At 50.9% G+C, this 21,149-nt stretch overlaps 1 protein-coding gene across 1 annotated transcript in view; it reads left to right on the plus strand.

Moving 5' to 3' along the window:
* Positions 1 to 21,149, plus strand: part of Ccdc12 (coiled-coil domain containing 12) — a 53,377-nt gene that overhangs the window by 30,978 nt on the left and 1,250 nt on the right. The window contains exons 2-5 of the mRNA XM_021172485.2: positions 3,981 to 4,048; positions 19,254 to 19,333; positions 20,694 to 20,755; positions 20,927 to 20,961. Coding sequence (XP_021028144.1) covers positions 3,981 to 4,048; positions 19,254 to 19,333; positions 20,694 to 20,755; positions 20,927 to 20,961 — 245 coding nt within the window. The remainder of the gene's footprint in view (positions 1 to 3,980; positions 4,049 to 19,253; positions 19,334 to 20,693; positions 20,756 to 20,926; positions 20,962 to 21,149) is intronic.

Genomic DNA, 21,149 nt, shown 5'->3' on the forward strand with positions numbered 1-21,149 from the left:
AAATAAAGCTTAAAAGCCAGGCATGCTCTTGTGTGCCTATAATCTCAGTGCTGAGGAAGCAAAGACAGTTGGCTACTTGAGCTCACTGGCTAGCTAGCCTGGTGTATTTGGCAGTCCCAGGTGGCTGAGAGATGTGTTTCAATAAAACAAGATTGACAGAGGCTGCCAAGATGAGTCAGCAGTTAGGAGCACTTGCTGTTCTTTTAGAGGGCCTGGGCTTGATTCCTAGCACACACGGGGTGGGTCACGGCCTTCTGCAACCCCATTTCCTGGAGATCCAAAGGTCTCTTCTGGCTTCTGCAGGCTCATGCACATACATGGTGTACATACATACACTTGGGCACATACATATACACATTAAATACACACATACACACATACATACATACACACATACATACATACATACGCACATACATACATTCTAAAGCAAAACAAGAGCCCCCAAGGTAGATGGCCCCTGAGGAGTGGTACCCAAGGCTGACCTCTAGCTTTCACATAACATATCCATACAAATTTATGTGCACTCAGATAACTGTAGCAAATACACAAAAAAGCTACTTTTAAAATTGAATATCCTAATAGTCTAGTGTACCTTTATACACTAATTTGACACATGTTAAGTAATAATAGTAGGGAAAAATATTTAAAATGTGTGTGTGTGTGGGAGGGGGGGTTAAGTTTTTCCAAGAGCAGAAACATTTAGTAAAAGTGCTTCAGTTCATAGCCTAGGGTAGTCTTGAATCCAAGGCTGGGTGCTTCAGATATCATTGGCTTGATTTAGGGGTCTCATCATAGTATGTCTGGATGTGAGACCCCGGGCCACCTCTCTTGTTGGATATCCATCCACTGGTGCCTTGGGCTAACTATGGTTGGATCTGCGAGTGTAGCAAATCTGAATTATGTGGGGAGACAGGAAAGGGAGCTGAGGTCAGAGTCAGTCTTAGAAACAGTACTGCTCTCTCAGTGGGCTCCTTCTAATCTTGGCAAGAGCTCCAGGGCAGGCCTGGAGGGCCATGATCCAGATCGGCTACCACCATTTACAGGTTCTGTGACCTTGGGCGTCCCTTCTCATTTTCCCTTTCTCTGATAGGCATTTCTGAATTATCTGCCCCACCCCCATGTCTGACTGAGAACCTCAGGTTGGCACTCCTGTGATTTCTCTAGTTCTGAGGTCATAAGTTTATGAGTTCAGTCTCTCAGGCTGGGGTGGCCTATGCTGGAGTGGGGGTGAGGTGCAGAATTCTCAACATCCCTAGAAGGGGAGTGGACTGGGGTGGGGCAGCAATGCCTGTGACCTAAGTCGGCCATTGGCCCAAAGCAATTATTGTCTTAGGCTTGCTTGCTGTCCCCACCTATGTGCCCTGTGCACTGCTTACCCTCTCTTGCCACCCGCAGTCGTCCATCCCCTGCCTGTGGTCTCTGTTCTACTCAGCATCCCAGATGGGAGTAGCTGTCTGTAGACCACTGTACCTGCCGGCGCCAGATGGCTAGGAGGTTTGAAATATCTCTTGGATACCTCGGTGTTTTCTCCCTTGTTAATTAGTAACTTGGCCCTTGCCAGAGCACTTGAGTGTTTCTGGGGCTTTTGGAGATGGCAGTGGCAGGCTGGCTCTGGCTGAGTTTAACTTTGCCCTTGTTTAGGAAGGGGCATAGTGTGGGCCAAGTACATCTCATGGTGGGTGGATCCTTCTTACGCAGATCCTGCCCTCTTCTGTCAGCTGCACAGAGCCCTTCAGAAAGAAGCTTCCCTAAGGGGTGGGCTTGAGCACCCTGCTCTACCACCTCTAACCCAGGAGCACCCTGCTCTACCACCTCTAACCCAGGGACACCCTGCCCTACCACCTCTAGCCCAGGGAGCTTACCAGCCCCTTCCCTTGAGGCAAGCACTTGTGGGATTTGCTGTTGGTATGGGGATGTTAGAATATCTGCATGCTTTTAATCCAAACACTCGGGTGACTGAGGCAGGTGGATTGGTTGGTCTCTATAGTGGGCTCTATGCCAGCCAAGCCTACATAATGAGACCTTGTCTCAAAAACAAAAAAGAGCCGGGCGTGGTGGCGCACGCCTTTAATCCCAGCACTCGGGAGGCAGAGACAGGCGGATTTCTGAGTTTGAGGCCAGTCTGGTCTACAAAGTGAGTTCCAGGACAGCCAGAGCTACACAGAGAAACCCTGTCTCGAAAAAAACCAAAAAAAAAAAAAAAAAAAAAAAAAAAAAAAAAAAAAAAAAAAAAAAAAAAAAAAAAAAAAACAAAAAAACAAAAAAGAAAGAAGCCTGGTAGCTTTGTGGGCAAGCCTTTAGTCGAGGAGGGAGCCCATGTCACTCAGCCTCTTGAGGTCCCTTTCTACCCACGGGCCACTCAGCGCTGACTTGTTTCTCAAGCTTGAGCTCTGCCTGTTCTTAAGAACACACACTACCTTTGCTCAGGTTGTCCCCTGGGAATCCTTTTCCAATCCTGTCTGTGTGTCCTAGGGAACCCAGATTTCCCCCTCCTAGCCCCTGGAAACCCATGTTGTCTCCTTTAACCACTGCTGTCTCATGAGACCAAGTTGCATTGGGCTGGGGCTGGGGTCTTGATGCGTTCTATTACAGAAGGCTCGCAGTGAGTCAGGCCCCATAGGTCATATGGCCAAGGGATGGCAGTATCAGTCTTTGCCCTGGGGCTACAAGGTGAGCACTGGTAGATGCCACCCCAGAGAGAAGCAGCTGTCAGTGCTGTGCAGGACCATCAAGGAAAGGAAGTCTAGGCAGCTACTTAAGATCCTGACAGTGTCAGCCCCAGCACGATGCCTGTTGCCATCCCAACAGGTTGCAAGTGGAAGCTTCCAAGTTTCTTCTCAGAACTCCACTCCAGCAAGAGTCCATTGCCAGTAGCAAAGCGAGTTTGGTATCTTCTAGAGGGCTAGCCCTGGCATGTAAGCTTCAATCCTAGGCCTTGGTTCAAGCCTTGGGCCTGTGGCATGGCTCCTTAGATTTGGTCCTGCCCATGAGTGTATACACCTGTGGTCGGTTTGTCCAGCCATAGTGATGCTGGAAAGCAGCGGTCCCAGGAGCACTTTTTTGTGCAGTAGGCAGAAGCAGCCCTGGTGGCGTCCTTAATTTACAGTCCTCTGGGCACTTGAACCACAAGCATACTGTATCTGGACTGAAACAAACATGTCTTACGTAAACTGGGCAGGGGAGGCACATTTAGGGGCTGGCAAGATGACTTGGTGGGTCAAGGTGCTTGTCACCAAGCCCGTCAACCTGAGTTCAGTCCCCACATGGTAGCGGAGAGCTCCTGAAATCTGTCCTAACCTATTCCAACTCCTAGGAGTTATCCTCTGACCTCCATGTGCTCAATGGCACAGTTGTACATGTGTACACATACACACACACACACACACACACACGGATTTAGAAGAACCTTTCCCATAGGCTGTTACATGGGCTCTTTTGCCTCTGTCTCCCTTACTATATCACAGACCTGGGCAGTGAGTCTAGTTCCAAGCCTGCTTCTGATTAGGTTACTTCTGAAGGGATCCACAGGGGTCTTTCTGGAGAAGTCTCTAGGCTGGAAAGAATGCCAAGAGGCCTAGTTGTTTGGACCATCTTTTCCTCCTTCCCTAGAGCCCAACACATGGCTCCACCCAGATCCATGAAGGTGGCTGGTGGCCATCCAGCCCCGACCAGCTACATTCTTGCTCTCTAAGACATAGCTCTTCCTGCTTGTTTTGTACCTGGGTCTGGGCTGGGATCATGGAGGGCTTTGTTGTTATTGTTGCTGTTGCTGTTGTTCAATTTAATTTTGAGACAAGGTCTCACTCACTGTGTAGACTGTCCTGGAACTCACAGTGCAGACCCAAATGGCCTAGAACTCACAGCGATGTGCCTGCCTCTGCCTCCCAAGTGCTGGAAGGGCTGTAGAGTTGGCTTCCCAGGTGAACTGAACTACAGGAAAGTTTATCTGAGCAGTGCTTTTCTTTCCTTCTTTACAGGACAGGGAAGATGGGGAGCCACAGACCAAGCAGCTCAGAGAAGAGGAAGAGGAAGTTGGGAAGCACAGGTAGAGCCTCTGTGTGTGTGTGATCATGCGCGTGTCCTCTTGCCGTGACACACTGCTCTGCTCTCCCCACTGACACCTTCCCAGTGCTGTTCAGGGCTGGACATTGCTCACGCAGCTGCCATGTCCAGACCTGAAAAGATCAACCCTCTCACTAGTTAGGGCTGTCCCTATAGTCCTTCCCGCTTTCTGTCTAGCTCAGGGGCTCTCAATCTCCCCAATGCTGCAACCCTTTAATACAGCCCCTCATGTTGTGCTGACCCGCAACCATAACATTTTTTTCATTGCTATTTTTTAACTGTAATTCTGCTGCTGTTGCAAATCGTAGTGTAAATATCTGTGTTTTCCCATGGTCTTAGGCAACCTCTGCGGCCACCCCAGGTCAGGAACCAGTGGTCCAGCTGTTAGCTTGGGGCCCATTCTGACCCTGTATTACATCTTTCAGTCTTGCCCTGCACCTTTTGTGTGTTCTACATCCCTGAAAAAGCAGGTCCTGCCTCACCTGTGTGCAAAGCTCTGATCACCTGCCTTCTCAGCCTGCACTCATTCTCTCACTCACTCACTCACTCACTCACTCATTCATTCATTCATTCTTTACTTATCCGACAGCTTCCCTCGTGCACAGGTACTGCTGCTTGGAGTCTATACTTTGTATAGAAGGTAGGATGGCCCTGTGGGCAGGCAGAACAACCCAGAAGAGCTGGGCTGTCATAGCAGAGCAGACCCTCATCTAGCTTTTGCATCTCCAGCATCAGCTAGGATGCTTTTACACCATCCTGTTGGCAGTCCTTCAAGGTCCTTGCCATATCTCTTGGGTTCAGAGTATGTCAACAGTTCTTTATTCTGAGGCTTTGCACTGGGCTCTGTGGTTTGAGGAGGCCCTACACCTTGGGGTTTCTTGCCATGTGCCCCTAGACCTGTATGATTTTGAGATAGGTACCTACATGGTCTCCCTCATTTATACATATACCAACTTCTGTATTAGTTAGGGTTTTACTGCTGTGAACAGACACTATGACCAAGGCAAGTCTTATAAAAAAACAACATTTAATTGGGGCTGCCTTACAGGTTCAGAGGTTCAGTCCATTATCATCAAGGTGGGAGCATGGCAGTATCCAGGCAGGCATGGCGCAGGAGGAGCTGAGAGTTCTATGTCTTCATCCAAAGACTGCTAGTGGAAGACTATATGCAACTGTCTTCAGACACACCAGAGGGCATCAGATCCCATTACAGATGGTTGTGAGCCACCTTGTGGTTGCTAGGAACCCAGGACCTCTGAGAGAGCAGTCAGTGCTCTTAACTGCTGAACCATCTCTCCAGCCCCAGTCTCTCTCATTCTTAGTCACTATTTAGAAGCTGAAGTATTTCCTTCTGGTTTGTTCATGGGTTCTCAGTTCATAGGTTCTAACTGGAGCCTTGGGTCTCATTTCTGAGCTGTCTCTGATATATTAGATGGTCTCTTCTCATCTTCTTCCTTGCTGAGAAAGAAGGATCACTGGTTAGCAATAGGTGGGTCAGTAAGAGACTCAGCTGTTGGACCACCATGTGGCGAAATCTCAGAGATGGTGTTTCAGCAAAGAGAAAGTTCAGGGTCAAGACTCAATTTTAGAAATAATACATGCGTGTTTCCCAGTCCCTACCAACTTCACAGCATATCTGCTGTGTGCTGTGCAGGACACTGCTGCAAACACCTGAGAGACAGCGGTAGGTGGTGGCAGTCCCTAAAGGGACACAGGCTGTTTACAAGAGGAGTCGTGATGAGCTGCCAGGAAGAAACAGTATGAATGCATAGGGAGATGTGGTGGCTGCAGTTAACGCTGGTGAAGAGGCAAAGAGACTGGCTGTACAGTGGCTCTACAGTGGCTTTTACGGTCTGCAACACGTGCTTTGTTTTTAAACAAAGCCCAAAGGAAAGGGGCAAATTCATCTCACTGTGCAGTAAAAGGTGGCTTTTCCTTGACTCAGGTTGGGTGAGGACTAAGTCATGACCCTCTTCCTGTCCTAACTGAGAAAGGACTCAGTAGACTCCGTTCCAGGCTCCTGTCAGTAACAGGTCTGCCCTGTGAGGCCGTGCATGCTAAGGCTCTGCTCACTCGCTAGGTTTGAAGGTCGTGTGTGATGGAGCACTGGCCCCGTGTCCTTCCGTCAGAGCTGAGGACCAAGCGTAGTAGACATTGGGTTAGGTCTGCTTCACTCACTGTGTTCTGCTCCTCTCTCATCTTTCCTCTCAAGCAGTGAGGATCACTCATGCAGCTTGTCTGGCTTGGGAAGGGCCCAGCTAGCAGGAATTGCTCCTGCCTTCACAGCGCCCAGAGAAAGCAGGCTCTTCCCACGTGAATGCCTTCAGAGAACAGAGCCAGGAAGGCGAGGCTGAGTCTTGGCTACAGTTAACACGAGGCCGGACCCTTGGGCTGGACCCTGCGCAGTGGTGTTCAGGGATTGAGCTCTCCAGAAGAGCCGGATGGGCAAAGCAGAAGGCAGGTACTCCATGCAGAAAGGGCTCCAGCAGGATCGCCTATGCAATCCAGCAGATGCACACAGACCCCGAGGCCAGGTCCCCTAGGGAGAAGGGCTGACCCACAGCTGCACTGCAGGGCTGGCCTCTGAGGCCAGTCACTAGTGAGCACATTGGCTTCCTGGGCTTCTCGGAGGTGAAAACAGTTTGCTTCAGTCCAGTGAGCCAGAGGGGAAGCCTAGGAGACTGCAGCCCTTGAGTGTCCTGCAGAGAACAGAACAAGGCCTCATGGAGAACACCGTGCCTTAAGTTAGGCATAGAATTCAGAGGGCAGGGTGTGGGTAGTAGGGCCCAGAGGCCTGAACCTGCAGTGGGAAAGGGTGGGTGGGCTGGGAAGACTGGACAGCACCGCAACTCCTGGGACCTCTACTCATGAGCCCCCAATCCCAGTTTTACACAGTGTCGGTTGGGGTCCATCCTGGAGATGATACTGAGGGCCTTAGAGAATCAGTGTCTGAGTTCCAGGCTGGATGGGACAAGGCTAAGCTGTGCCTGGAGCCTCCCGACCCAGACTCTGATGGGGAGGAAAAGATGCCCTCTTCTTTCCTTTCTTCCTTCCCACTTCTCCTTTGCCCTGACCTGGAGACTCATCCCTAGCCATTGCAACATACACTGACACCCAGCTCTGAACACTCTCCTCCAGATGACCCCAGGGACCTGCTGTCTGTGAGCACCTGTGTGCTGGCAGAGGGTAAGATCCACCTGCCCCAGTGCCCCGGCAGGTCACTTGGCACCACTTGCGGAGGCCCACTTACTTTGACACTGCACAGACACTTGGCTGACAGCCATTTCAGTTGATTTGTATAGTTAGATCATCATGCACTTAATAAAAAATTAGCAATGGGCCCTGGAAAAGTAGAACTCAAGCAGATAGAATGGACTTGAGGTTTGAAAGTCACACCCCGATTAAGGGCCAGGGCCTGCAAATTATTAGCTCTTTGCCCCTAGGGTAAGTCATGTTGCCTCTTGGAGCTTTGGTATCTTCAGCTAACTAATCAGAAATGAAAGAACACTTGCTTCCCCTGATGGGGAACTTAGGATGTCTCCCAGCCATGCAGGACAACACTCGGAGGCCCTCCCTCCTGACATGGTTACCCACAGGCAGAGCTTGAACCTGCCTAACTAGCTCTTAGAGAACACACTTGCTAACTTTACAACTAGGACAGTAGCTGGGGAAACAGCAAGGTGGGTGCATGGGAACAGAAATGAGCACATGTGACCATGAGGGGGAGGAGCAGGAGCAGGGACAGAGCCCTGTCTGCTAAGTGCCTGGGGGCTCTGCCCTGTAGAGGGGCCGTTGGGTTGGAACTGGGAAGCAGGATGAAGGGAGGCAGCTTCATCCCATATCTGACATGGGAGTGTACCATGCTAAGTGCCTGACCAAACAAGTCGCAAACAGGTTCCCTGCAGCTTTGGATCCTGGTGTTTGTTGGACGTGATGCTAGGACTTAAGCCCATGGCATTGTACACACCACGTTGAGCTATAATCCCTGTGTCCAGGTTCCTAGATCCAACAGACCTCAATGGGTTTTCCCTGGAGTGAATGTCCCATATTGTGAAAGACACTAGGACACTGGCCTGCCTTCTTAGGGAATGGAAAGGTTGTTCTCCAGCTTCATGTGTGTGTGACCCTCCTGAAGACAGTGGTCCCACCCTGCTGAGAGCCAACCCCAGGCCAGGTGCCAAAACCCTTTAGTCTGGCAAGTACCAGGCTTCTCTCATCTCCGGATTGGGCCCCAGGGTCCTTGTACCAAGGCATGTCACAGGTTAAACACGTGTTACCCCATTTTCTTGGTGACCACAAGGCCATGCCCACCTTCCAGCTTCAGGTATCCCCGTCACCAGCCAGTGGGATGGCTGTGGCTCCCTTCTCTCACCAAAGCTACAGAATGGGAACATAGAATCCAGCACCCCTTTCCAGACTCATAATTCTCAGGAGCAGGCTGGAGATTGGGAAGAACAAATTTAAAAAGGGCTGGCTTAAGACCAGCGTGAGTCTGACTGCCCTTGTGACCTGCAGTGGGCATGTCCCCACTGTGTAGGGAGAGAGTGGGAGTATCATCGCTGGGGCCTTCCCTTTCTGTGTGGGAATCTGTGAAGTATCTTCTGTGTCATGCTCTTCCATGCTTTCAAAGGCCTTTGCTGAGGTCTTCTGGCCGCTCCAGGCTGGGTGTGGTGTATAGGTGGGGTAACCACAGGCAGGTGAAGTCACTTGTCTAAAATCTCCCAGCTGAAAGGGAGTAGAGCTGACTGGGCCCCTCCCTGCATCCCATCTGATGTGCAGGGTGGGACAGTGAGCTCATGCAGCCTTCTGTGTCACCAAAGAGAAATTGAAGCTGTCCCTGCCCTCTGCCTGCTCCCCAGACCCGACAAAGCCCTGCCCTGCCTTCTCAGCCTTCTGAGCTACTCCACAGGGGAGGGAATCCTGGCCTCTGTCCCACATCCTCTTAGCAGGTCAAGCAAGGGGGGGGGCTAAAGGATGCAACAGCCCTATGAAGAATCAGTCAGGCATTTGCAGGCCAGGGCAGCCTGGTGGTGTGAACATTTCCACCTACAGTGTTCTGTAGAGTTATGGTTGGGCCCAGGGGGAGGAACATTGGACTTTACAGGCCTCTCCCTGTATCCCTGTTACCTGAACTTTTTCTGGGAAGACCTGAGAAAACCAGATAGGGCACCAATGACAGCAAAGAACAGGTCCATCCAAGTCCAGCCTGGAAACCAGCCAGTGTGTTGGACTGACTTATGTAAGAATGTAGGAGAGATTACTTACAGGAGCCCGGGCGACCCCAAAACAGTCACACCACTGACTAGGCCCACCCCAGCATGAGCAGGGAGTGGTTCAGGAACTAGTGTCTGGAATCTCAGGTGACAGAACGATGACCTCCCTGGCACTAATTTTATGAGGAACCATCAGCAGGCACTGTCAGAAGGGTCGTCACAGCTGCTCTGGTTAAGACAGTGATGGCTGTTAGCAGAGGACAGCACATCCACCGTAGATCCCAGCATCTGGGCTTCAGTAGCCTTTGTGCAGGTTCTCTTCTGTTCAGCCCTCTGGGAGCTGATATAAATCTTATTTCTCTTCTTAAATTTAAGTAAGTGTACACACTTGCCACACACACACACACACACAAGAGCACACGCTTTGTTTTAGTTTTTTTGTTTTGTTTTTGTTTTTTGAGACAGGGTTTCTCTATATAGCCCTGGCTGTCCTGGAACTCACTCTGTAGACCAGGCTGGCCTTGAACTCAGAAATCCGCCTGCCTCTGCCTCCCAAGCGCTGGGATTAAAGGTGTGTGCCACCACGCCCAGCTTGTTTTTTTTTTTTTTTTTGAGATGGAGTCTCACTGTGTAGCCCTGGCTGGTCCTTGCTGTGTAATCTCAGTGACATCAGACTCTAAGAGCCCTCTTGTGTGAGATTGATTATTAGTTGTGCGCACCACATTCTGGATTTAAGTTTAAATCGCTGCTTAAGTATATATACAGCTTTTTTTTTCAGTTGTAAAAGTTTAGAAAGTTCAGATTAATGGGCAGTTTAGCAAGTCTGTGGATTAATAAGGGCTGAGGATTCGGTCCAGCAAGCCTTCCACAGCCAGCCATAGGCTTTTCCCAGCACAGGGGTTGATTAACACACTCGTGCAGAGCCTGTTGTTTGCTAAATGTTTTTATGTAGCATATCATGACTATGGATAGAGAGAAACAGTTCCCTATGACTCCATAATACTCCTAAGTACGGATTTATTTGTTAGCCCTTGAATTTGACATATCTTCTTTTTTTTTTTTTTGGTTTTTCGAGACAGGGTTTCTCTGTATAGCTCTGGCTGTCCTGGAACTCACTTTGTAGACCAGGCTGGCCTCGAACTCAGAAATCCGCCTGCCTCTGCCTCCCGAGTGCTGGGATTAAAGGCGTGCGCCACCACGCCCGGCTTGACATATCTTCTAATTGGGGGTGTGTGAGTGTGTGAGTGTGTGTGTGTGTGTGTGTGTGTGTGTGTGTCTGGGGATGGAGCCCCACGCTGCCCTACTAGGTAAGCAATCTCCACTGAACTACACCTCCAGCCCGGTTTTTAACACTTTTTTCTTTATTAAGATTTATTTTTATTTTATGTGTATGAGCTTTTTGCCTGCAGGTATGTATATGTAACTACATGCATGTATGTCTATGTGCACTAGTGCAGTATTCAAGGCCAGAAGAGGGCACCAGATTTTGATAACACTTGTGAGCCACTATGCAGGTGTTGGGAATCAGACTAGGGTCCTCTGCAAGAAGCAGCCCGTGCTCTTAGCCCTGACCCATCTCTCCTGCCCTCTTTGAAATTCTTTAAACACCTGTTAACTGGATTTTCAGGTGGAATGGGTAGAGAACGCAGCTAGTCTGTGAGGGAATGAGGGTGGAGTCTGTATAGCAGGTGAGATGGCAGTACTCACTTGGCAGAGGCTGATGGAACCAGTGACTAGCCTGGAATGGCTGCTAGCTGTTGATAAACCGTCCTTGGGTGTGGCAGTACACACCTATAAACCTAGCACTCGGGAGGCTAAGGCTGAAGATTGGGAGATTTCGAGGCCTGCAGTTTGAGAATACCCACTTCGCTGAAATCTGGGAGACAGCTGTAAGACTGTCTCCTCTGCCTTGGAGTGACAACACCACTGAGAGGTTATAAAGTTTGCTTGGCTGTCAAGCAGCCACTTAATGTCCTGAAGGGAAGCGTTTAGCAGCAGTGACGGAAGCATCTCTTCCTTCTGGCTGTTTGCAGTGTCCATGTTCCGGATCACCCTGAACATCACCTTCTCTGATATTTTGGGGCCAGGCACTGTGATTGCTCCATTCTGAGCTGGTGCTCTCCCCTGGAATGGCACTTTCAGCCCAGGTCTGGGTCTGGGGTGGAAGTCTGCCTTCCAGCTCGCTTTTCGTTCCACTTACCACTGTATGGTGCTGTTGCCCACAGTGATCTCCCCAGCGTGGGGCTGCTGGGCCAAGGGTTTGACCACTTTCACGGGTCTTGAGAGAAGCCATGGTCACCCTCTAGAGCACTAAGATCTCTGCCTCTCCCTTCATTTTTGTGGTTATTTATTTATGTAGAGATGTGTGTGAGGTAGGCCTTAGAGCTCTGGTGTCTCTACTTTGGACGTTAAAACTGAGCCTTGTTGCTGGAGAGATGGCTCAGCTGGTAAGAGCACTCCTGCTTGCTCTTGCAGAAGACCTGAATTCTGTTCCAAGCACTAAGGTCAGGTGACTTACAGCCACCAGTGACTGTGTTACCCAGCACCCTCTCCTGGCTCCTGAAGACACTCTCACAGAGATGGCATACATCACACGTGCACACAACTAAAAGACTTTAATGAAAGGCTTCTGTGGTCGCAGTTGCTGTCTCTGGGCATTGCTGACCTCTGGGATCCTGCAAACTCATCCGGCCTATGAGTGGAACTGGATGACCAGGGGGACCAAGGTGACCAACTGAGGCAAACTGTGACCTTGTAAGCTTGCTGCGAGAATTGGCCACTGTGTCTTGCTATCTCTATAAGGGTTCATGGCAGTGGAATGAGCCAGAAGAATCCTCAGGATCTGTAGGGAGAGAAGATGGGCCAGTGTCCAAGTTTAGGCAGAAAGCATGAGCTGTGAAGTCGACAAAGATAGCGATGCCTGCGTGAGTGAGTCCTGGTGCTTGTTTGCCAATCGTAAGATGGAACCGGATAGGTAATCTCAGATTCCTTTCACTTTTGAGTTTATGGCCACAGAAAACATTGACTTTCTCTAGTCACCTCTGTGGCACATAGGAAGATGTGAGTGTTGTGATATCCCCTGAATCTCCAGGCCAGCCCACACCTAGAGCCCCTGCAGCTGGCCTGGAGGTAGGTCTTACTGTGGTCACCAAGCTTGCTGCAGCACCATTCAGGTCTAGATAGAGGGGGAGGAGATAAGGGAAATAGATACAAATGCTCCCTTCTAGAAACAGACTCAACAGGATGTTAGCCTGGACATTGCCCTGTGGCTTGGCCATAAAGACTCAGACAGCACTTAGAAGTAGCTGTTGTGACCCAGCCACATTCCTACCATCTGTTCCTGGGGACACAGTAGCTTCCTAGCTTCCTTCCCACTGTCTTCTTGTCTTGAAGAACCTTAGATAACCCATGGGCTACCGTAATGTTCTTCCCCAAGCACCCCACGAATTTCTTTCCTCAATTGGAGGCAGCATGGGCTGAGTTCTGAGCCTTTAGGACAGAGCCCAGAGTCACGTGCATAGTGTGTGGTTACCTCTGAGAGGCCAAGAGAAACTCAAAGGAGGTGGTCAGGGTCGCCCTGTGGGGTGGAGATGTCAGGGGAGGGGTCTGCAGGGATCTAGGGGGTGTTGTGAAGTGAGCAGGCTGTGGGGCCGGAACCTTGTGAAGAAGTTTAGACTTAGGGAAAGAACTAGAGGCCCTGGACCAGCAAGAGTGGAGACACTGGAGGTGGCCTTTGTCTCTGCCTGTAGAGAAATACCACGGCTTAACTCAGACACTGGCTGTCAAAGCTGAGGGGCCTTATGGGAAGCCCAGTGATTGTGGCCAAAGGTCAGTGACCTAGAGGTCTTGGGCTCACTGGTCCCTTTCCGTACACTTGAGGCCTGTTCTCTGATCTCTTCCTCTCCAGGAGCTTACCTGCTGCCTTTTCCCTTCCCTGCCACAGCCATCCCACTGCCTCAACAGCCACTCCCTGCCCCCCCCCCCCGTTTCCTCTGGTCTGTTACTGGTTGTAGATAGTAACCAGATATTGATTAGACATTTTGGAAATTACAGAAAACCTAGGAAGGTTTTTTTTTTAAACAATCCTACTTGCTGTAAGCACTGTCAGCATTGTGCTCCCGTGCGTTTCCCACCCGTCATCAAGCCTTCTTTGCAGGTGTTATTTTCAGAGGTTGTGTAATGACCTCATAACTGCAGTGACTTTATACATTTACTGATGCGAGAGATTTGTGTGTTTCAGCATTTGAAAGATATTAAAGGGATGCCAGGAAATACCTTCCCCAGCTCCTGGCTTTTAAGCTGTGAGTCTGGCCCGAGGCCTGACATCCTAGCTCTTTCCAGCCTTCCTGCAGGGTTATTTCTATCACTGTTGACCAGCACCCCATCCCTCACTTTGCTCTCCCTGTGCTGTGTCTTGGCATTCCTTCTAAAAAGGTCATAGAGTGTCTTCACTGTTCCTTTGACCATGGAACATTCTTCTGGCACAGTGTAAGGAGTTGAGGAAGCCCTGAATGACATGGGCACGGCATGCCAAGGACCAAAGCCTCAAACACACGGGAGAGGCAAAGCTCTCGTCTAGTCCAGATGTGAATGTGAGTGCAGGCAGGTGTGCACAAACGCACAACTGTAGCCTCCTCCTCAGGTTCTCTCTGCCAGGGCTCTAGCTTGTTCTGTCATCTTCAGGCAGAGGCTGGCTCTTCTCTGGCCTGGCTCTCCCACTCCTTTGCCTTCTGGTACTTGAAAGCTTGGATTTTGGGGGTCACTGCATACTTCTGGCAAGCCCTTGCCCTGGCATTGTAAAGATTGAGAAGGGCCCATGAACTGAAGCCATCTTCTCCTTTTGCTGTGCAAATTCCAGTCGTTGTCGGCCTCAAACCCAGTTAGGAGCAGAAAGGACTGTGGCAGCCAGTAAGATAAGCCCGGCTTCTGGCTGGCCCAGTTTCCAAAGCTCACTAGTAACTGATAGCAAGCTGGTGGAGACCAGACAAACTGGAATGGCACACAGGTAGGAAGGAAAGAGGCCCTTTGGCTGAGCCTCAGCTATTAGGAAAGTGTCCTGGTGACCCTGCTACCCTATGGGCAACACAAAGACCAGTTTCTGTTTGCCCATTAACCATAGCGAGGGCTACTGAGGGGCCTTGGCAAGCCCTGCCTATGTGTGCGGGGTGGCTTGTTGCCAGCTACGCACAAGGCTTTGTCCCTTTGTTTGTCTTGACAGTCAGAGCTCTCAGGGTCTCATCTAGAGGACTCCGCTGTAGTCAGTTCAGATGACTGTTAGAAGTCCAGGGCTCTAGACCCCTCTTTCCCAGAAGCTACCCTATTCTAAGGGGTGCAGGTGCACAACAGAACCAGCATTTGGCTCCCACGATGCCCAGAACAATGGCTAGTTCTGTGTGAGTCCAGGTAGCATCAACATTTCCTGGCCCACTAAGAGGGTGGTGGGTGATGGCTGGCCTCACTGGTCTGGCTGGCACTGTTAATCCTACTATACCCAGGCTGCAGAGAGAAGGCTGCTCAGCTATGGGGAAGGCCCAGGAGGCGTGCTGGGCTGCTCCTGAGAACCTGGCACCTCACCTGTTCCATTTCCTCTTTCTTGTTAGTATGGTCTCGTTCCCTTCTCTCTTAGCATCTTTCGTAGGGAAGACAGTACATTCTTAACAAACGTCCTAAAAAGTAGTTTGTTGAAAAGCAGTAGTAGCTGCTCTTTAGTCCCAGCACTTTCGGGGAGGCACAGGCAGGTGGATCTCTGTGAGTTCAAGGCCAGCCTGGTCTATAGAGAGAGTTTCAGGACAGACAGCACTATACAGAGAAACCCTATCTTGAGAAACCAAACCAAACCAAACCAGTAGTAGCAGTAGTTCTCCGTGTCCTGCACCATAGGCCCAGGACATGTGGATAGTAGGTGCCATCTGTCACTCTTTCTGCCCTTTGTACTATCTACTGGGTTGTATTTGTACTTGTTTGTCTCAGATAAGAGCTCACTTTGTAGCCCAGGCTAACTTGAGCCCCCCTGCAGCCTCTTGTTCCTACGTCCTAGCATTCCGGGTCGGGTCAGCAGGACTACGCTGCTGTATATTTTATTTTTGTTTTGTTTTACTTTGCAGGGGTGGGGGAGTTTGGTTTGGTTTAGTTTAAACAAAGGGTCTTACTGGATCGCTGAGATTGCCTAGAACTCAGTGTGCCTGCCTCAGCCTTCACCTGAGCCTGCACCTCACTCCATTGCCTCGGTCTTCCATCAGTCAGTGGAGGCTGCAGCTCTCGGTTTCAGCTTCTTCACTCAAGACTGGATATCTTTAATTTGCTTCTCTTTGTTACTGGATTTTAGTAATTTGGCAGTGGTTTGCCTACATATACTTTTCTTTGAAGTTCATGGGTTTTCTTGTTTGTGACAGTGTTTCAGGTATCTCAGCCTGGCTGCAAACCGTCTCTGTAACCTACTTTGAACTCCAGCTGTCCTGCTGCCTGTACCTCCTGAACCCTAGGAGCACCACAGAGATGCACCACCCTGCTTGGTTCTGCATTTAGAGATTAGATCCTGTGCTTCCTTCAGGTCAGGCAAGCACTCACCCCTCAGCTACAGCCCCAGCCTGGAGTTCATCGTCTTCTTTGATCTATGGTTTGACAGTTCTTTCCTCCATGTGTAGGCATCACTTAAGCACAGTGCCCATGGAGGTCAGAAGAGTGTCCGATTCCCATGACCTGGAGGTACAGACGGTTGTGAGCTACCACGTCAGTACTGCAAACTGAACTTGGGTCTTCTGCCAGAGCAACATCCCCTTAGCCACTGAGCCAGCTCTCCATCTCATTTCATTAAATTCTGTATGGTTCTGTGCGAACATTCAGTCATTGCAGGGCATGGTGGTGCAGGCCTGTATTCCCACCAGCACTTGAGAAGCAGAAGCAGGAAGGTATCCAATAGAAAGACAGCCTGTGGCACATAGCGAAACTATCTTCAAAACTCAGTCATTATCTCTTTAAAATTTAAGCCTTATCGTATTCCATAGGTACCCTGGGTATGGTGGTGCATGCCTGTTATCCTAGCACTTGGGAGTAGATGCTGGGGGGTCAGGAGCTCAGGGCCACGTAGGACACATGAGACCCATTTTAAAAGGAAGAAAACAAGACTGTGAAGAAAGCTCAGTGGTTAGAGGTGGTTGCTGCCAAGCCTGATGGCCCATGTTGAAGGGGAGAAGTCACTCCTATAGGCTGTCCTCTGACCTCTGTGGTACATGTGCGTGCGCGCGCGCACACACACACACACACACACACACACACACACACACACACACAAGATAGGTAGGTAGGTAGATAGATAGATAGATAGATAGATAGAAACAGACAGGCAGGCAGGCAGGCAGACAGACAGACAGGCAGGCAGGCAGGCAGGCAGACAGGCAGATAGAGATAACAACAACCAAACCCTGCAGAAATAGAAAACAGTGGAAAATTACTTCTTTTTTATTTTATATTTTGGGGAAACAGTCTTACTGTTAAGTTCAGGCTATCCTCAAATTTGCATTTCTCCTGCCTCAGCTTCTCAGTATTAGCTTCCACCACTACACCTGACTGTAAAGTCTGTTTCTGACAATTCTAGTACATGCTTGGTTTCCTGTGAGCCATGGGTTTTACGTTGGAGCCCACCTGAAGTTCCGGATTGTTTCCTACTCTCCATAGAGCTTATTGCCCCTCTCGCCAACAGCTGGCCTAGGGGTTCCCTGGTCCTTCCTTTTGGGACTGATGGGGCGCCCAGTTACATCACACACACACACACACCCGAGGGGTGATCCACCTGCCCTGGTGTTGTATAGGGGTGCTCTTTCTATCTCTGGTGAAGTGACGTGCAGGTTCACCCATTGTTAAGATGGGGTCCCAGTGGGCAGCCTGGAGCTCTGCCAGGGCCTGCGCCTCCTTGACTCTGCTACACTTTTCCCTCTCCAGCCTGTGAGGGTGCAGGGAGCCCAACTTTCCAGACACCATTAGCAAGAGACAGGTGTTCAGGGGATGTTCTTGTTCTTCGCTTCTTACTTCTGTGTCGGCAGGCTTGGTTCTCCAAGGCCGGCCAGTGGATGTTTAAACTGTCTGTGCCCAGTTTGTTGTTTGTGAAGAGGGAATTAAATCTTGGACCTGCTTAGAGAAGCCCCAAGCACAACTCAGTGTCCCTTTTCCTGAGACCCCTGCCCTTGGGCAGTGGGCCAGGGACACAGGGATTCAGGCTTTGGGGCCCCTTCATGCTGGTGGCTGTCTGAGGACACAGAGCAGCAGGTGAAGCTTGCTGCTGCCTAGTCCCCTGTGATTACTCATGGACCCTGGATCTGGCTGTGGGGTTGGGTTTTTTTACTCCTCACTAATCCCTGCCGTTTTCTTCCCACACCCAGTTTCTCTTCCTCTTTCCTCTCCACCCCGTGGTGAACTAAAGCCATGGTAGCAGATAGGCTCCACTTCTCACTGTGTGTCTAGTGACCTGTTGCTCACCCCAGGCCTAAGCAGGCATAGGGAACAGGGGTAGGAGACCCCTAGACATGTGCGATTGATTGGCATGCGGGTACCGGCACTCCCTGGGTTTAGCCTGGCCTCAGGGGCCTTGGCAAGAGGGAAGACGTGGTGAGTTGGAATGTGAGCTGGGGCCACTAGTTAGTTGTGCAGCCACAGGCATCGTGCACCTTGCCTCTGGAATGGCTTGCCCCGTACCGGACTGGGGAAGCCACCAGCTCGATTAACCTAGCCTGGGCAGAGCTCTGACGTTTGGAAGGCTGACCTGAAAAACTAGGACTTTCTGAGGGGCCAGAATTCAAAAGAGTGGGAAAGCCAGGTGTTTCTTCTGTGCCTCTGGCCTAGGGTCTGTCCACTGTCTATGCTTACCTTAATTAAGTCCAGTAGTCGCTCGGGAACTCTTACCTTGCTGCCCTGTGGGGTAACCATGGTCCCCTCTTCCCAGGGATAAACCTCTTTGGAGTTGATGAGCTGCTGAGCTGGGAGACTACCTGAAGACAGTGGAATAGAGACCTGGGCTTGGGCTCGTGTTGGGTAATTCTGGCCTCTGTGATTCCACACCACCACCACCACCACCCCCCCACCCCACCCCCGGTTTGAGGGTTTTCTAGTTGAATTCCAAAGACCTGTCAGGGTGTGAGCTCTGTAGGTCTCAGCAGCCTGTGAGTGGATTGTGGCATATGGTTGTGCCTTGTCTCCATGTGGGCCACTCCCATCAGGTAATGAAACAGGTCATCAGCCTCTTGTCTCTCCTGTGTTTTGGTGGAATCCACTATAGCCTCAGATCCAGAAGCCACCTCCTGGAATCTTTTGTATATTGTACAGCACTGCAGTCTGTCTGTCTGTCTCTCTCTCTCTCACACACACACACACATACACCATCTTCATGTCATTTAGTACACGCAGACCCTGTCCACTGAAAGCAATGGATGAGCTGTGTGACATACACTGGCTCCCAAGACATGAAGGCTCTGAGGAGGTTTGGCTGGGTTTGGAGAGCTGGTATGGAGGGCTTTCTCTTTGAGGAGTGACTCAACCCAGGAGCTCTGGCTCAGCCTTGTCCTTAGATGTACAGTCTCTGCTTTGTGACCTCATGAAAATGGCACATGCTCCTTGCCAAATGGAGACAACCCAGGAGATAACTAGTAAATGCCCTCAGTCACCCTGGCCCCGTGTGTGTGTGTGTGCGTGTGTGTGTGTGCGTGTGTGTGCGTGCGTGTGTGTGTGTGTGTGTGTGCGTGTGTGTATGTGTGTGTGTGTGCGTACGTGTGTATATGTGTGTGTGTGTGCGCGCGCGCGCGTGTGTGTGTGTGTGTGTGCGCGCGCGCGTGCGCATTTGTGTGGTGGGAGATGCTTAAGTTCTGTGCTTCCCTTCACTTGGCCACCTCCAGACAAACAGGAGGAACCGTGGAAGTTGCATGTGGCAGGCGCCCTCCCCTCCCACTCCTGCACTGATGTGTACGCGCCTGTGTTCTGCTCTCACAGGGGACTCAGGCTCCGGAACTATGTCCCAGAGGATGAAGACCTGAAGAGGAGGCGGGTCCCCCAGGCCAAACCAGTAGCAGGTACATGAATCCTTTTCCCCCATGTCCTTTCCAGTCACCCTCAGAGAAGAGCTACAGGGCCAGAGACAGGGCCTCCGAGGCATTCACACACCTTCTCAGGGACCATAAAAGGGCCAGGAGCGCAGGAAGGAGGCCCTTGCACCTGCCATCCTGAAGGGGCCACAGGCCTTCAGGGCATGAGGAGCAGAAGTGACCTGAGGCACTTGGGCAGCAAGGCAAGAAGACAGCAGCAACACAGAGGCCAGAGAGCCCTGCCCAGGCTTCCCCACTGCCTAGTCAAAGGATGAGAGCCCCAGGGTGAAGAGAGACCCTCCTGGTCCAGGAGCAGGGTCATCCTCTGTTCTGAAGGATCTGGCTTTGTTTGGTTTTAAGGCAGGGTCTCACTGGAGCTCACTGTGTAGACCGGACTGGCCTTGAGCTCACAGAGATCCACCTGCCACAGCCTCCCAAGTATTAGGATTAATGGCATGTGGTACCGTGCCTATCTAAAAATCTTAGGTTTTAATTTTTTTAAAAAGAATTTATTTATTTTATGTTAGTACATGTCACTGTCTTCAGACACACCATAAGAAGGCATCAGGTCACATTCCAGATGGTTGTGAGTCAGTCACCATGTGGTTGCTAGGAATTGAACTCAGGACCAATGGAAGAAGAGTCAGTGCTCTTAACCTCTGAGCCATCTCTCCAGCCCCAGTTTTTAATTTTGATACCAACTTTTCTTTGTACAAGTAATGAATGAATAAATACCTCATCATAGTTCAGCAGTTGCCCAGTTGTTTCTTGCTAATCCCCTCCCCACCCTGTGGAGCAGTGGCAGGGTCGGGCAAGGATGTCCCACAGGGTGTAGGAGGGGGATGAGAAACTGGCCATTGTCTTCTACAAGGAGGCCACCAGGACTCAAGTGTGGCAGAAGAAAAGAAGGTCAGAGGGACTCATTCCTCGTGACAGGTCTGAAGGCTGTCCACACTGTTGGTCCCCAGAAGGGGACACTCAGAGACCTAGGGTTGTGGTGGAGGCGGGAGGTGCCTGTTGTAAGTCTGAGGTAGGATGGAAGGAAAGATAAGGCACCCAGACTCCAGCCATGCCAGACCTGGAGGAGATCCTTAGGGCCTTCACTTTAATGCCGCACTCCCCGTATACACAGCCACCTCCCATTTCACATCTGGACGCCTTGTCCACTCCAGCTATAGCCTGTTCTGTCCCTTCCTGGGCCCTGGGGTCTGCCTTCAACCTAGGAAACTAGACTTGCCTTCCAGAGTTACTGCTGAGTGGGGTCCCTGCTCCTCCCTGGGGCCCCTTAGGTTGTTCTCTCTGGAGTGGCAGCTTCCACACTACAAGCCTGTGTTCTTTCGCCCTCTAGTGGAGGAAAAGGTGAAGGAGCAGCTGGAGGCAGCCAAGCCAGAGCCTGTCATCGAGGAAGTGGTGAGTCCCTGGGAGGCCCCTCCCTGCTGGGGCTGCTTCCTTCTCTGACTGTCTCTGTTCCCACCCTACTGCCTTCCTAACCTGCCTACATTTTTCTGCCTCTGTGCCCTGGCTCTCCGCTCCCCCTGAGGCTGGGCCTTGGCCCTGATGAGTTGTCTCCATTCTCCCTAGGACCTGGCCAACCTGGCACCCCGGAAACCTGATTGGTGAGTGTTGTCCATGCAGGCGGGTACAAGCTGTTTGGGGGTTGGGGGGTGATAGTGTTTGGTGCATGTCACAGGCCTCGGCTGGGAGGACAGCCAAGGGACAGGTAGGGACAAGCACTGCAAGCACACAGCTCTGCCCAAGAGAGTCAGGGCTAAGTAAGGCATGGGTGATGGCTGAGAGTAGAGGG

The sequence above is a fragment of the Mus caroli genome, chromosome 9 (assembly GCF_900094665.2).
Source record: "Mus caroli chromosome 9, CAROLI_EIJ_v1.1, whole genome shotgun sequence".
NCBI classification, from domain to species: Eukaryota; Metazoa; Chordata; class Mammalia; order Rodentia; family Muridae; genus Mus; species Mus caroli.